The sequence below is a fragment of the Pituophis catenifer genome, unplaced genomic scaffold, assembly GCF_029215685.1.
Source record: "Pituophis catenifer annectens isolate HBS135680 unplaced genomic scaffold, rPitCat1.0.hap2 SCAF_2, whole genome shotgun sequence".
NCBI classification, from domain to species: domain Eukaryota; kingdom Metazoa; phylum Chordata; class Lepidosauria; order Squamata; family Colubridae; genus Pituophis; species Pituophis catenifer.
The window spans coordinates 137,210,040-137,225,687 of NW_027256882.1; the positions used below are offsets into that span (position 1 = coordinate 137,210,040).

Consider the following 15,648-nt stretch of genomic DNA (forward strand, 5'->3'; position numbering starts at 1 on the left):
AGAGTTATTAATAATAATAATAATAATAACAACAGAATAATAACAGAATGACAGAGTTGGAAAAGACCTTGGAAGCCTTTTAGTCCAACCCATTGCTCAGGTAGGAAGCCTTATACCATTTCGGACAAATGGTTCTCCAATCTCTTCTTAAAAACTTCCAATGTTGGAGCATTTACAACTTCTGGAGGCAAGTTGTCCACCGATTAATTGTTCTAACTGTCAGGAAATTTCTCCTTAGTTCTAGGTTGCTTCTCTCCTTTATTAGTTCCCATCCATTGCTTTTTGTCCTGCCTTCAGGTGCTTTGGAGAACAGTTTGATCCCCTCTTTTTTGTGGCAACCCCTGAGATACTGGAACACTACTATCATGTCACCTCTAGTCCTTCTTTTCATTAAACTACACATACTCTATTCCAGCAACCGTTCTTTATATGTTTTAGCCTCCAGTCCCTAATCATCCTTTTTACTCTTCTCTCTACTCTTTCTAGAGTCTCAACATTTTTTTAATATTGTGGTGACCAAAACTGGATGCACTATTCCAAATATGGTCTCACCAAAGCATTATAAAGTGGTATTAACACTTCACGTGATCTTGATTCTGTCCCTCCATTAATGCAGCCTAGGGTTGCATTGACTTTTTTGGCAGTTGCAGCACACCATTGGCTCATATATAAGTGATTGCCCACTAAAATACTAAAATCCCTCTCACAATTAATACTATTGAGCCAGGTATTAGCAAAGTGTAGTTGGACCTCAGCAAGGTCTTTGACAGACTGCTTCATATTTTTGCTTAATAAAATGGTACAATTGGGCTGGATGATACTCCTGGTAGATGGGTTCACATCATGAATGGCTCCACTTCAGTTTGGGCAGAAGTGTGGAGTGCTATAATGTGGTATCCTGGGCCCTGTGCTGTTCAGCATTTTTGTCAGTGATTGGATGAAACGGTTGAAGCGCCACTTGTAAAGTTTGCATATGATGCAAAATTAGAAGTGGTGGCCAGTACTTTAGATAAGAGAGAAAGTTCCAAAACACTGAGAGAAGAACAATAAATTGAGATGAATAGCTTGGAATTTGGGGAGGGGTGGGGAGGAGATATGTAAAGCTGAAGTATTGGATGTGGGAAACCTGGCTTGGCAGTAATACACACGCAAAGGATCTGTCTGTCCTTGTTGGTCAGTGAGACAGGCTGCCATGTGAAGTAGTGAATTCTCCTTTACTGAAGATCTTCAGAGAACTACATCACCTCTCAATACTAGTGGATTCTGCGCTGAATAAGCCCAATGGGTTATGCTAAATGACCTAGAAGATATATTTTAACTATATTTCCATGATTTTTGAAAGCTGGTTTTTAACATTCCCATTTAGTAGTGCGTCTATGTGATGCTAGTGAGAGCAAATTTATTTCTTGTACATTTTATTGTAGCTTCTATGACAGTAAAGACTTTTGCACCCAGGATCACCCAATAAAATTTTCTTGTTTTGGATTATTCAAATGTGTGATGTTAACAGTGCTTAAGTGTGGACCTCTTTCATAACTTCTTGGATATGTCCAGGGGTTTTCTTGGCAGCAATAGAAAAGTAGTTTCCACTGGCTTTTCCAGGATGTTTTTTCAGTACTTCAGTCCAATCTAATTTCCTGGTGGTCCTGTCTATTATGAATTAAAGTCTGCTAAGCTTTTTAAAATCAGACAAGATTGGCTCTGTGCCAATCTACATATCATAGTTTCAGTAGAGGAGAATATTTGTAGGTCAGGATTGAAATGGGGGTCCTTAGTGCTCTCTGAGCTTGGTTGTTTTCACACAGTTTGGCTTGATAGTACCAAATATGTAATACAGATAGTCCTCAACTTACAAGCACAGTTGAGCTCAACATTTCTGTTGCTAAGCGAGACAGCTATTAAGTGAATTTTGCCCCAGATTATAGCCTTTTTTGCCACAGTTGTTAAGTAACTCACTGCAGTTGTTAAGTTAATAACACAGTTGTTAAATGAATCTGGCTTCCCCATTGACTTTGCTTGCCGGAAGGTCACAAAAGGTGATCACATAGTACCCATTCAGGTGGTAATACAGGTAATTCTCGATTTACGACCACAGTTGAACTAAAAAATTTTGTTGATAAGAGAGACAGTTGTTGAGTGAGTTTTGCCCCATGTTATGACCTTTCTTGCCACAGTTAAGTGAATCACTGCAATTACGTTAGTTAACCCAGCTGTTAAATGAATCTGACCTCCTCATTGACTTTGTTTGCAAAACAAAGGTCGCAAAAGGTGATCACATGACCCCAGGACACTGTAGCCATCATAAATATGAACCAGTTGCCAAGCAGCTGAATTTTGATCACGTGACCATGGGGATGCTTAAATGGTCATACGTGGGGAAAATTGTCATCTCACTTTTTCTCCTGCCACTATCACCTAACCCAAATAAGATTTTCTATCATATTTCAGTGGTAAAATCTGGGGCACTGTGGAAACTATACAATGGGTTAGTTTAGGCATCTGTCTGTCTTAGCTGAAAGGTCTCTTCCATTGTTTACATGTATTTTTGAATTTGAACTGCACCCATCTTTGTTTCCCTAAAGTTCCAAGCCTCCTGTCCAATCCCTGAGAGTTCCTGTGCTGTCAGTCCTCTGATCTGTCAATTCTCTTAGTGAATGAAAATATTCTGATGTTAGTAAGAAGCTGGGAAGTCGGTTTTCTTCCCTTTTCCTTCTAGGGCCCCAAAGTATAGTTTTTCTAAAACTATTGAAATAGTAACCCTTAAAGCAGAATGGGGTCTGGCTCAGTGGAGGGGGAGAAACCTTTTCTTCTGTTTGACGGCACTTGCGACCAGGTTGAGAAGTATCTGCACAGAGAGAAGTAAGTTTGAAAGTCCGTGGTGTAGGGTAGATTGCATGAGAAAGATGTAGGACGTTCTTTCCCAGTTTAGATTATTATCAGAATTGGAGGCTGATATGAAGAGTCACGATATTTGCTTTACTTTGGAGGCAAACAGAGTAACCCCCTCAGACTTGTATTTCTAAGTCCAACAGTATGCAAGTTAGAAACATGCCTAATCGAGACAGACACTTCAAATAGAACAGGTTTGAAGACCTGCTCTGATGTAGAGCAGAGATGCTTCATAATATTAAGAGGTTTCACCTCTTATTGCTGCAGAGGCCTTTCATTTTGGTTTATTGAAACAATCACTGGAGTGTGAGGAGATGAACACTAGAACACAGCATGACCTCCATAGATCAGTTCATTGATGAAATATTTCTGAAACTGCTTGGCCTTTATTTTAGAACTGAGTCAGAATGGATTTTGCTTTTACACATAGTTTTGCTTGCTATGATTTTCTTGATCTCTAAATTTAGCATTTGTGTTGCTTATTTTTGACATACTAGAGCCAACCCATATAATTTATATCATTTACATACTACCCTGTTTTCCCGAAAATAAGACCCGGTCTTTTATTTATTTATTTTTTTGCCTCCAAAAGAGGCATTAGGCAGGGTGGATTTGATTTAAATCAAACTGATTTAAATCACGATTTAAATCACGATTTAAATCCCTAGTCAGTAAGGCTTGATTTAAATCATAGTTTTCTACATAAAGATTAATTCTTGCTGATATAACTTTAATATGCAAGTAGATGAAGATTTTTAGAATAACAACTTTTCATATTAGTTTTTTTATCCCCAGTTTAATAGGTTAATCATTCATATTTGGACAACTTTTCTGTTGTACTTAGGAAGGAGAAAAATAATCATTACCTTAATAATAACAATTTAAATAGATTTATTCAACTGAAACAATAACATTACAGCACATGTTATTTGCTTAAACAAACATCGATGTTTGTTAACTAATTTGGCTAAACAATATATATATATTTTAAGAAACTTAGACTGTCAGCCCAGCCTACACATGAAAAACTTAAATACTGTCCTCTGTAGCTCACTCGTCATCTTCATCTTCTTCTTTGTTCATAATCTGGAAAAGAAAAACAAGCTTTCCTGCTTTATCGGGTCCCAAACGATTTCTCAATTTAGAATGAATGAGTCCAAAGGAAGAGGATATTCTTTCAACACCTGCAGAAGAAGTTACTGCTGTTAAAAGTGAAATCATTACTTGAACAGTCTCTAAATCCAAGTGCTTAAGTGACTTCCACCAGTTCACTGGTGTGACTTTCTTTAAAATATCTTTAGCAAACATATATTTCTTGAATGGTTCCCCCTTAGCTTTGAAGTTTATTATAGTTGGCATTACAGATGGATGATTGCTGGATACCCATGTCATAGCTAACTCCTCTTCCTCAGCACTTAAGTTTTGACCCTGATACTGGATATTGACAATATTTGCCAAAAAATGAGCTGGAGACAGTACTTGTCCCATTCGTTTTTTTAATGCTTGTAATTTAATTCTGTCCATGTGTAGTTCTGTTTTTAAGTGTTCACTCAGTTCCTTCCAAATTTCAACAGCATCAGCAATAAAACAGCTATTTTTCTGTATTTTGTTTCAAGCTTCAGAGATGGGTTTCAGGATGCTGAGCATATGTTCAACATTTTTCTTAAGCCCAATGTTGAGGATTTTGGCCGTGACAGTGCCATCTATTTTATCTTGATTTTCTTCAGAAACTGTCATCAGAATAGGCCAGTTTTTGATATACTGCTCAAAACAGTCCACCACAGAGTTCCATCTAACATCTTGTGGGAGCATTAGCTTGGTTCCACCCATCCTTTTCAGAGCTGCTGCAGCAAAATGATTGTTAACGGAAGTATTTAGCAATTTCAACAACATTAGTCTTTATTTCTGGAACACTTAAGTCTTTGGCTAAGAGGTGCAGCAAATGAGCACTGCAACCATATGTTATTAGCTTTGTATTCCCTTCCTGCTCTTCTAAATTTCTTCTCATCTTGGATACATTTGCAGCATTGTCTGTGACCAAACTGCGTACTAGACATTTGAATTTTTGTTCACATGTTATTATAGCTTTTACTGCCACTTCTTGTAAGTATTCTGCTGTGTGTGCATTTCCTGACATATCAATTGTTTGTGCAAGGAAGACTTTCCCTTCTTCTGTTGTTATACAAGCACATACAATAGGATCATTGTGGACATTACTCCACCTATCAATATGTAGGTTAACAATTCTACCCTCCAGTGCTGTTGCACATTGCTCCATTTCTCTGTCATACACTTTATCCAGCAGTTTCCCTGCAACATCTGCTCTGCTGGGTGGACTGTATCCTGGTCTCAGTGACTGAACCATATTAATGAAATGTGGGTTCTCAGTCAGACGGAAAGAAGAGTTCGTTGCATAAACAAATGGGCAATTTTTTCAGCAATTAACTGTTTTTCTAATCTGCTAGTTTTTATCACAAATTTATCTATGGTGGTTCTAGGAGGGAAGGGTTTTTTCTTTCTTTTAGGTGATAGTGATATGTGGCTGTGGGTGTCTGATGATGATGATGCTAATGAAGCACTATCCTGGATGGATAACTCTGAAACTGTAGAACAGGAGGATGGTGATCTTGAAGGTGGATAGTTTCCAGAATCCATGAATTCCCCTAAACAAAAAAATCAATGCTGTTATTTTATTGTTTATACAATTTCTGCTTATTGTACACAGCACTGCCCCAAAAGGAATATTTGCTTTTCTTCATAACTGTACTAAATGACAGTAACATGCAGTAATAATAAGAAATATAATTTTGTTCAAACATGACAGTTCAAGGCAGTCTTGAGAAATATGATTCAATAAAAATGTTTACCAACCTGAAGATCCTGCCTGTTCAAATGTGTTTCTTTGGTCATCATCATCACAGCACTTCTCATGATGTTGCCTCATTCGGGCCACCAGGCCTTGCATTTCTTTGTTGCAGTATTTGCAGTTTGCACGCATGCCTGCCTTACCGATAGGTAAAGGAACTTCATTAAAATATTGCCAAACTGGGTCTCTTTTACGGCCTGCTGCCATCATAGGTTTTTTCCTCCAAGGAAAGAATGTGATAAACCTCAGGTCATACACACAAAAAGATCCAAAGACTTGTCTGTCTGTGGCTGTGCAGTATTGTGCTCAGAAAGTTTCACTTTCATTTTGTACTGCTTGTCTGCTTGCCCCTTCCTCCTCACACTTAGTTTCACTTTCTTCTTGTGCAGATCTATTCCACTCCAAACAATCAGAAAAATATTGTTTCTATTCTATTCACTGAACTTCTTGAAACTTAGCACTGAAGGGCTTGATTCTGTATTCATAGGTTTGTAGAACAATAGGATTAAGGTCTTTGTCTCAACTCTGTTCATGTTATAACATTTTTGCTGTGAAGAAGAGGCATGTGATCTCTGCTGAGTCAAATTCAGTTTTGAGAACTGCAAAAGTAAACCAAGCATCTGTGATAATATCTTGTAGGCAGAGAAACTGCCCAATAATCTTACAAAAACCTCTGGAAGAGCATGACATTGTGAATGGATTAATGGAATTTATTTACCAAAAAAATTAAACATATACAGCCTTATTCTACATAATTAAAAAAACTAATCTTTATTTCATGATGGAATAACCTTTGGATGGTAATATATTTTCCTCAAAAAGCATTTTATTTAAAAAAATCCGATTTAAATCAAAAAATCCGATTTAAATCAAAAAAATCTGATTTTGATTTTTTTAAAAAAATCATTGATTTTTATCCACCCTGGCATGAGGTCTTATTTTCAGGGAATGTCTTTTCCACTGTCTCAGCTCGCTGCGGCGGTGGCGGCACCGACAGCCCCGCCTGGCAAAAGCCCGTGTGGCTGCTGCTGGCCCACTTCTTCTGCGGCCGCTTGCTGCCGCTTGCGCATGGCATCCCCTAGTCTCAGTTTCTCTGTCAAGAAAGGCCTCTGCAGCCAAGAAACGAGCTCCAAATTGATGCATGTGGCACCCCCCACCCCTCACCATCAGCGGCCTTTCCTGAAGTTTCTCGGCTGCAGAGGCTGCTTTCCGGAAGACCTCTGATGGTGACACGGAGGCTGGGGGCGACATGTGCGAGCAGTGGCAAGCGGCTGCAGAAGAAGTGGGCTGGCAAGGAGAGGCAGGTGTTGGGGAATGAGAGGCCTGGCTACAACTGTTGTAAGGTAAGCGAGTGCAGGGCATGTGGGGCAGTTCCACCCCCCATCCCATGCGCCTTGATATTTACCCATGCTTGATATTTACCCATACGTCTCGCCCCACCTTGTGCAACTGGGCGCAACAGAGTGGGCAGGGTCTTAACTAGGGCTTATTTTAGGGGTAGGGGTTATATTGGGCACACATGTAAAAATCAAGCTAGGGCTTATTTTTGGGACATGTCTTATTTTTGGGGAAACACGGTACTTGTAATAATAGCTATTTTTGAATTGTTTATATTGCAGAGCAGAATTCTGCATTTATTTTGGCGTTTCACAATTGTAGGTTTACCAGGTATTGGAATTCTTTTGGTGGGCTGCTGTTGTTTTTCTAATTGTTTGGCAAGATGCTCTTATTTGTGTTAGCAGTGTTCCAATATCTCGGGGGTTGTCACAAAGAAGAGGGGCTCAACCTATTATCCAAAACACTTGAAGGCAGGACAAGAAACAATGGATGGAAATTAATCAAGGAAAGAAGCAACCTAGAACTAAGGAGAAATTTCCTGACAGAAGAATTAATCAATGGAATGACTTGCCTCTAGAAGTTGTAGGTGCTCCAATATAATGTTTTTAAGAAGAGATTGCACAACCATTTGTCTGAAATGGTTTAGGGTTTCCTGCTTGAGCAGGGGTTGGACTGGAAGACCTCCAAGGTCCCTTCCAACTCTGTTATTCTGTTATTTAAGTTGCCTAACAAACATTAAAACTACAGAAGTTAAATTAAAATTTTAGGTAATTGAAAGCGTATAGTTGGATTTATTCACTTGGTTATCATAGTTCAGTGAGAAAAAATATTAATTTTATGCTCTCCTTTGCCTTTAATTTTAAGAATTAGTTTGTGAGGGTGACAATGGAACATTATTTTTATCAACCTTACTACAACTGAAGTATGTAGAATTTTGGCCTGTGAGTTTATATTCTATGTTGGAAATCATTTATGTATTTCAGCAGACAGAGAAGAGTAGATATCTTGATTTGGTAGACAGCTGCTAATGCTAAACCCACAACTTGCTTTTTAATTCTTTGTAAATTGCTTTTTTGAACCTTTTATAACTTCATAGGAAGTTCTTTTTAATTTATTTGCAAGTTCCTATTAATTCTTTACAACTCCTTCTGCTGTGGAAATTGTCCTTCAAATACCAGGGTCATCTTCCTCATTCTTTTCTTAAGAAGCTGAGTACTACTAACTGAGTTTACTAATAAAAATGTGAAACACTAAAGAAACTGAGTTTATCAGTATGTCATTAGATCCTAAAGCAATAAAAACACATAAGTGTAAGATATACAAGTTTTTCATCACATGCATTTGTAATAATGCAAAACTTTTAAATGAGTGAAAGTGTTTAATTTACTTAAATTTCATAATCAGCATTCTGGTCTAGAAAGTGACATTTAGAAAATTTTGACTCCCTTAACTTCTGTTTTATCACCAGCACCTGAGAAGCAGTTTGACTTGCTGGGTTAATTGGCTTATAAATACACTATATGCAAAGTGTTTTGTACCACATAAAACGCACATAATGAACTAGTTCCTTTTTTCTCAAAATGTAAGGAGGAAAGATTTCTGAATAGTGTTTGATGCTTTGTCTTGCATTATCTGGGAAAAAATACTTGCTGGTGTTACAGGAAGTGTGTTGCGTTCATATCAGTTCTTTATTTTCTCAGCAGATGTTCTGGGTCCTTGTCAGCTTATTTACGTGTAGTAAAACTCAGTATTTTGAAAACAAACATTCTTTCCCCTAAAAGTTGTATACTATGGAAACAATAAACAATGTTTTTGCATTTATAAATTTCCTCAATAGGCCCCTGTTGGGTGAGTCCCAAGTCATAAAGAGATAATCATATAAAAGTGGTTGGATGGATTACACACAAATTGGAGTAGGGAGCACCAAGATATCTAGCAGCCTGATTTTCTAATACATACTCTTAATAGATTTCATGAGAATAAGATTTTTCTTGTGGATGATTTTTCTTGTCTTCACAGCTGTGTAAGTGATGGGATTTCGTGCTGTAAATGTGTACATGCATGAGGGAAAATACATATTCTCAAGATAGGTCCTTTAATGCAACCATCAGTTTAGAAGCCTCTAGCTCATGCTTTATCATGGACATACCGGTAGTTGCACGTGAGCCTTATTTTTCAATAGATTATTCAGTTCGTGCATTTTAAGCAAGTCTGGTATTATTGGCTCTAAAAGGATGTTTGTACTATAATACAGAAATTAAGAAGATATGTTTATATTATCCTCTGTGTGTAAAGTTAGTGGCTAAATAAAAGCATTTAAAAAAGAATATGGAGAACATTTAATTTGCATGTTCTTTTCTATTATGCAATACAGTCAGATTGCTTAAGGCTGACCAGGGGTGTCAAACTGGCGGCCCATGGGTCGGATGCATCATGTGCAGGCCACGACCACCCGAGCTCCACGAAGGGGAAAAATGTCATGGGACGGCAATGTGACATGGCGAGTTTGACATCTTAAGCCAATTCCTTTTAGAGCAGGGGTGTCAAACTGGTGGCCCGTGGGCTGGATACATCTTGTGCTGGCCCCGCTCGGTTTAGCGAAGGGGGAAAAAGTCCCGATATGTCACATGATGTGCCGTGACGACGCGAGTTTGACACCCCTGTTTTAGAGTCTATGTTCATTGTATATACCGTGTTTTCTTGAAAATAAGACCCTGTCTTATATTTTTTTGAACCCTGAAATAAGCACTTGGTCTTATTGCCATGCGCTCAAAAGCCCGATTGGGCTTATTATCAGGGAATGTCTTATTTTGGGGGAAACAGGGTAGTAATATTAATTTTGTTCTAAATTTAAGTCAGATGACAACTATAAACTAGGAGTTCAGTAGTGCAAATTGAACTCATGCATTATGAGCTTTTGGAGAATTGATGCTATAGCTGTTATGTATAAATTCTGTTAGTTTATATTTCATTAATATAGTTTTGTGTTTATCAGATGACAATTTGTTTTTAGAAACAGCTTCTTCTTTGATTTCATTTTGCTTTTAATTTTACAAGTCAGATAGCATCCAGAAACATGTAGACTTAAGCAATATGTAATATCCAGTAAGCATGACTCAGTTGAAACAAGGGCAGACTGATAATCTGGGGCCACATGTCCATGCTCAGCCTCTTCTCTTGTTTAAGGAAGTTACCCTTGAGTCTTTATTGTTCATTGGCATCAATATGTTAACAATAAAATTGGTTTCCCAGATTCAGTCATAACATATGCAGAAATACTGTAATATACACTCAAGCATTCCAATGAAACAAGAGTCATTAGCAGAAGTCACTCTAATGTGGTTTATGTGTGGGTGATAAATACCATGAGAAATATCCTGTTAATCTGTCTTTGCCTCTGGTAAAATTGTTGCAATTTAACAAGTATTATGGTGCTTTGAGTTCATTCCTAATATTAGTCAAAATCCTATTTCCTAAAAATAGAGATTCCAAAACCCCCAGATTTATTAATAGTAGAAAGTCAAATCCAGAAAAGAAAGGCGTGATTTTCAGTTCATTTTCCTTTCTGGATAATGTTGATTTTAATATGCGCTACTGCATCGTTGTTTTCTACTTGGACCACTGATTTGAAATAGACTATAATTTTTTAAATGGCATTTCAAAGGTGTATCTTAGAGCCAGCATATTTGATATACTGTATGTTCTTTTAAGTACTTCAGTTACTCTAAGTGTAATCTGGCCGAAATTGTTTCTTTATAGGAAGAAAATCAATAGCATCTTCATGTTTTATGGAAAAAAAACATTGAAACTATGTTTTGGAATCAGATATAACTAGACTAATTTCTTAAAATAAATAGGATCTGTACCCTATATACACACATACACCCCTGACATACACTTTAAAGTAGCAGCTATTTTGTAATCCTAGTTATAAAGTAGATTAACGATAATACTGTGTATTGTCCTAAATGCATGTTCATTATCAATATATATGAATCAGGGGATTGATGGCTTCAGAGGAAATAAGGAAGGCACTAGTATGACTTACTGATAGAAAAATATTGATTATGTTATATAAATAGAAGTGTACAAATAATGTGATTTTGTTTCTTGTAAACTGATAAGTATAGATATGATTCCATGAATTCTAATTGTGGTAGAACTAGAAATTGGAATAACTTTTTTATTAACATGTTTAATATGGTAGTTAAAAAATTACTTTTTACATGTGAACAATGACTTTTTAAAATACCCTAATTTTATTATGATAGATAGTGACTCTAGACTAATATTGGTTAAACCTCAATAGGACATTGCTGTTTCACTGCCTTTTGATTGCGTGTTGAAAGATTTCATTGGGGAAGTAATTTGTGAAGTTCTCTTTTTAAACTCGGGATAATGGCAACTTTCCTTCCAGATTACTGTAATTCAGTATTGCCAAAGAAATGCCCAGTCCCCACAAAACTGTTGAAAAACAGAATAGCTAGGAATTCTTGTACACACTGAGTCAGATCTCCCTTGTATGAATAGGCAATGACAAAGCGGTGGGCTTTCTGGGAAATGCAGTGGCAAACCATTTTTGGTTTTGATTTTTTGTTTTGTTTTTTTGCTGGAGAATAAGGGGGAAGGATGCATGCAAACCTTGTAAAGATTTAACATTTTTCTGTGAAACAAGTGAAATCATCTTCCTGGCACCTGTGGTCAATTTGTGCTTTGGACTGAGAGTTCCTCATAGTTAAGAGTTCCTCCTACAATGCTGTTCCGTTTAAGCATTTGAGGGCTTTGTAGTGAGACTACTTTGGGGCAAACTATGACCACAGAGCGGTGTGGGACCAGGATGACAAGTGAACCAATGGTTTCTGTGTTAGAAATACTTTGATGATATATAGGAATGTAAAAATGTCTTAGGAAGAAATTTATTTCCTTTAAAGTCATTTGATATTTTTTTTTAATCACGTTATAGTAGGAAAATATTAGTCGAGCCTGTAAAAATGCTAAGGGTTAGAAACTGGCTATCTGCAGTTAGATGTGCCTCTTCAAGCTTCACTGGTAGTTTATTAAATTTTTATACAATGCTCATATAAAGAAAAACTTGAAATACATGATAATGGATTAAATAATAATAATAGCTAAATATAAAACATAATTTGGTAATTTAGAAATTATATGCATTTAATATTAAGAATCCAAATTTACACATTCAAATTTGCAGTCCTTGATTAGTTTTGTACATCATCCCAAGCCATTGGGGTGATTAATTTGGTTTGGCTTTGAAATGTTTTGAGAATCTTAACTATTAAAGGCTTAATCAAACTAGCCAACTATGGCTTAGCATGTGGGAACATAGTGACTCAATCCTCCAACAAGAGTAGGCTGTGAAATAAGGAATGTGAGTGGGGCACTGGTCTATAATTTTGTAAAGTTGCTGCATCTTCTCTTGGGACCATAACATAGTTGAAGAGCACAGTTGCATAGTCCTGAGAAAAGGTGTGGCTGCTTTAAAAGCCTGCAGAGAGGTACTGTGTTTGTATGGTTGTACACTCCAAATTACGTGTTTGGAACAGAATCCAACACATGGGTCCGTGGTGCTTTTCTAATTAAACAATATAGCCTTGTCACATGTGGCAAATCAGAAAAGGATGCATACGCTTGCTCAGAATCACATTTATTCTAGAAAGACATCTGAAGTCAATGAAGGGAATCAGCTAGCAGAGCAGTCTACTCACTTAGGAATGATATTTTAAGAACTAATGGAACAATTGTTATTAATTTGATTGATTTGATTTTTTAATTTGATTTTATCCCATTTATGCCACTTAACTCAGTGTTTATATATGTGTGTGTGTGTGTATAAAATAAAATAAAATGCATAAATATATATAAAATTATCTATCTCTCTATCCCCATCTCTTCTTATTTTCTCCACAACATCAATTCTGTGAGATGGCTGGGTTGCAAGAGAGAATGACTACAGTCACCCACCTGGCTTCTATGCCTGTGGAGGGGACTAGAATTCATGGTCTCTCAGTTTCTAGCCTAGCACCTTAACTAAACTGGTTCTCTATTTTAGTAGTATTTATATGGTTTGTGTTGCTTTTTCTTTTTGCAAGCGGCCAATTATATATATGTTTACACCATTTTGATGGGTTATTACTAAGTATGTAATTACTTAGTTCCCACATACAAAGTATAGGGTAGGTACCTCTTCTTTGCTTGCAGAATGTTGTTCCTATTTGTACCATAAACTTACTTGTAATATAGGTGAAATATGGACCTACAGTATGTCACAAAAGTGAGTACACCCCCTCACATTTTGCAAATATTGAAGTATATCTTTTCATGTGATAACACTGAAGAAATGACTCACTTTTGTTGCCAGCAATTTAGACATTAATGGCTGTGAGTTGTGTTATTTTCAGGGGACAGCACATTTACACTGTTATACAAGCTGTATACTAACTACTATACTTTGTAGCCAAGTGTCATTTCTTCAGTGTTGTCACATGAAAAGATATACTTACATATTTACAAAATGTGAGGGGGTGTACTCACTTCTGTGACATACTATATATGGATTTAGTATATCAAATGTCTGCAGGCTTTAAGAGAAAACCATATATATTGCTAAGATAATCTCTTTTTCTTATTAGGTCATCATGGCTGCTGTTGGCTCCATTACTCACTTCTGCAGTTCCACAACTGACTCTTCCTACTAATTGCCTTAGCCCTGAGGGAACACACATTTTTCAATGGATCAGAAACTTGGTTCCAGAATTTGGCATTGCTGGCTCCCACATCAAGGTACTTTCATCGCCAGCCGAATTCTACGAACTTATGAAGGTGATCTCAATATTTTTCTCTTGCATGTTTTGTCACTGGTTTTGTTATACTACATGACAGGAGTATTCAGTGGTTCTGTTGTGGTTCTAAAAAGTCTTTTTAGGCTTATAGGTTAAAGTAATTTTACCTTACCATTCCTTGTTGAATTGGTTACTATATTCAACTCTTGACTAAAGAAGAAAATCATCCTTTCCAGTATTAGCAGGCTTGTCTTTCTTGACCTTCTAGTTGACAAGAGAAATATACTCACTTGCAACCAAGAAACTTATTCTCAGTCCAGTTGTGAGCAAAAATGTTTAATATTTTTCCTGGTAAATTTGAGCTTTATTGATTCTTATAAAATTAAGTTCTGTATTAGGTGTCCCAAAAGAGATGCAGGTAGTCCTTGACTTACAACCATTCTTTTAGTGACTATTTAAAGTTGTAACACACTGAAAAAAAGTGACTTACATTTTTTCACACTTACGACTATTGTCGTATCACATGGTCATGTGATCAAAATGTATTTATGATGGCTGCAGTGTCTTGAGGTCATGCGATCATCTTTTGTGACCTTCTAACAAACAAAGTCACTGGGGAAGCCAGATTAATTTAGTAATCGTGTTACCAAACAAGTGCAGTCATTTACTTAACAACTGTGGTAAGAAAAGTCATAAAATGGGGCAAACTCACTTAACAAATGACTTGCTTAGCAATGGAAATTTGGGACTCAATTGTCATAAGTCAAGGACTATCTGTACTTGGATGCTTCATTTGATAGATTCATTAGCAAATCTAAATGTTTTTCCCTTTTAGGGACAGGCAAAGGTGGCTAAGCAACGAATTGTTTTAGCTTCGCTATATCTTGGAACAGGATCTTTGGAACAGGAATTAGTAAGTATCTAAAATGAGAAGGAGTGACTGAAGCCTTTTTACTAAATAACTAGATAAGAGATGCCTTAGATTGAGTTTTATTTGGGGAGGGGGCAGGAGCTCTTGCTTCAGAACTCTAATTCAGAGATCCACTCTGTTATATAGCTGTGACAGGAGAAACAAAGTTAGAATTAGGAAAACATTGACATTTCCCGCTTGGCAAATTGAAGTTCTCTATAAATCTGACATTTGATTTATTTTATGCACGCTTCACTTCCCAATATTTAGTATCCTTGAAAGAAAGGATGACTGCCTTGTGTATTTGTGTATGTTTGCAATAGTGGTGAATATCTGTAGCTTGGGTGTAGGATGAGGGTGAAGGGTGACACTGACATCCCCTAAATCCCGCTGAAGTTGTTACCTAGCCTGGTATCGAAACATTTGGAAATCAACCCACAAGCTCGGAGAATAAACCTTCACCCTCATTTGTGTATGTTTTCTTCTTGTAGGTGGATTGTATTGAAATAGCTTTGGAAGGCTCATTGAAGGGGTGTGGGAGTCCCAATTTTAGAGTGTCTATCCTATTAGATTTCACAAGAGGATCTCGAGGTAAGTATAAATGTGTTCATTGACCAACTCTTTTCACTTAGTTGGAATAGACTGATATGGTTTGGGATCTCTGATATAAGAATTTGGTTTAAATAATTCTGCAGATCAAAGAATTTGGGCCTTTGTCTGAAATCAATGCTCAAAAAACAACTTCAGTTTTTCTGTAGATTTCAAAATATTATCCTCTTTATATCTCTTTAGTTTTATTTTGCAAACAACCATAAAAAATGCAAGGATTCTTTTAATTTAAAACC

The 15,648-nt window shown here is 36.8% G+C and overlaps 1 protein-coding gene across 2 annotated transcripts in view; it reads left to right on the forward strand.

Annotated features, from left to right (window-relative positions):
• The window catches only part of PGS1 (phosphatidylglycerophosphate synthase 1), a 47,217-nt gene that overhangs the window by 3,594 nt on the left and 27,975 nt on the right, over window positions 1-15,648 (forward strand). For both annotated transcript variants that reach the window (XM_070937667.1, XM_070937668.1), the window contains exons 2-4: window positions 13,744-13,933; window positions 14,729-14,806; window positions 15,295-15,394. In XM_070937667.1, the coding sequence (XP_070793768.1) occupies window positions 13,744-13,933; window positions 14,729-14,806; window positions 15,295-15,394 (368 nt within the window). The remainder of the gene's footprint in view (window positions 1-13,743; window positions 13,934-14,728; window positions 14,807-15,294; window positions 15,395-15,648) is intronic.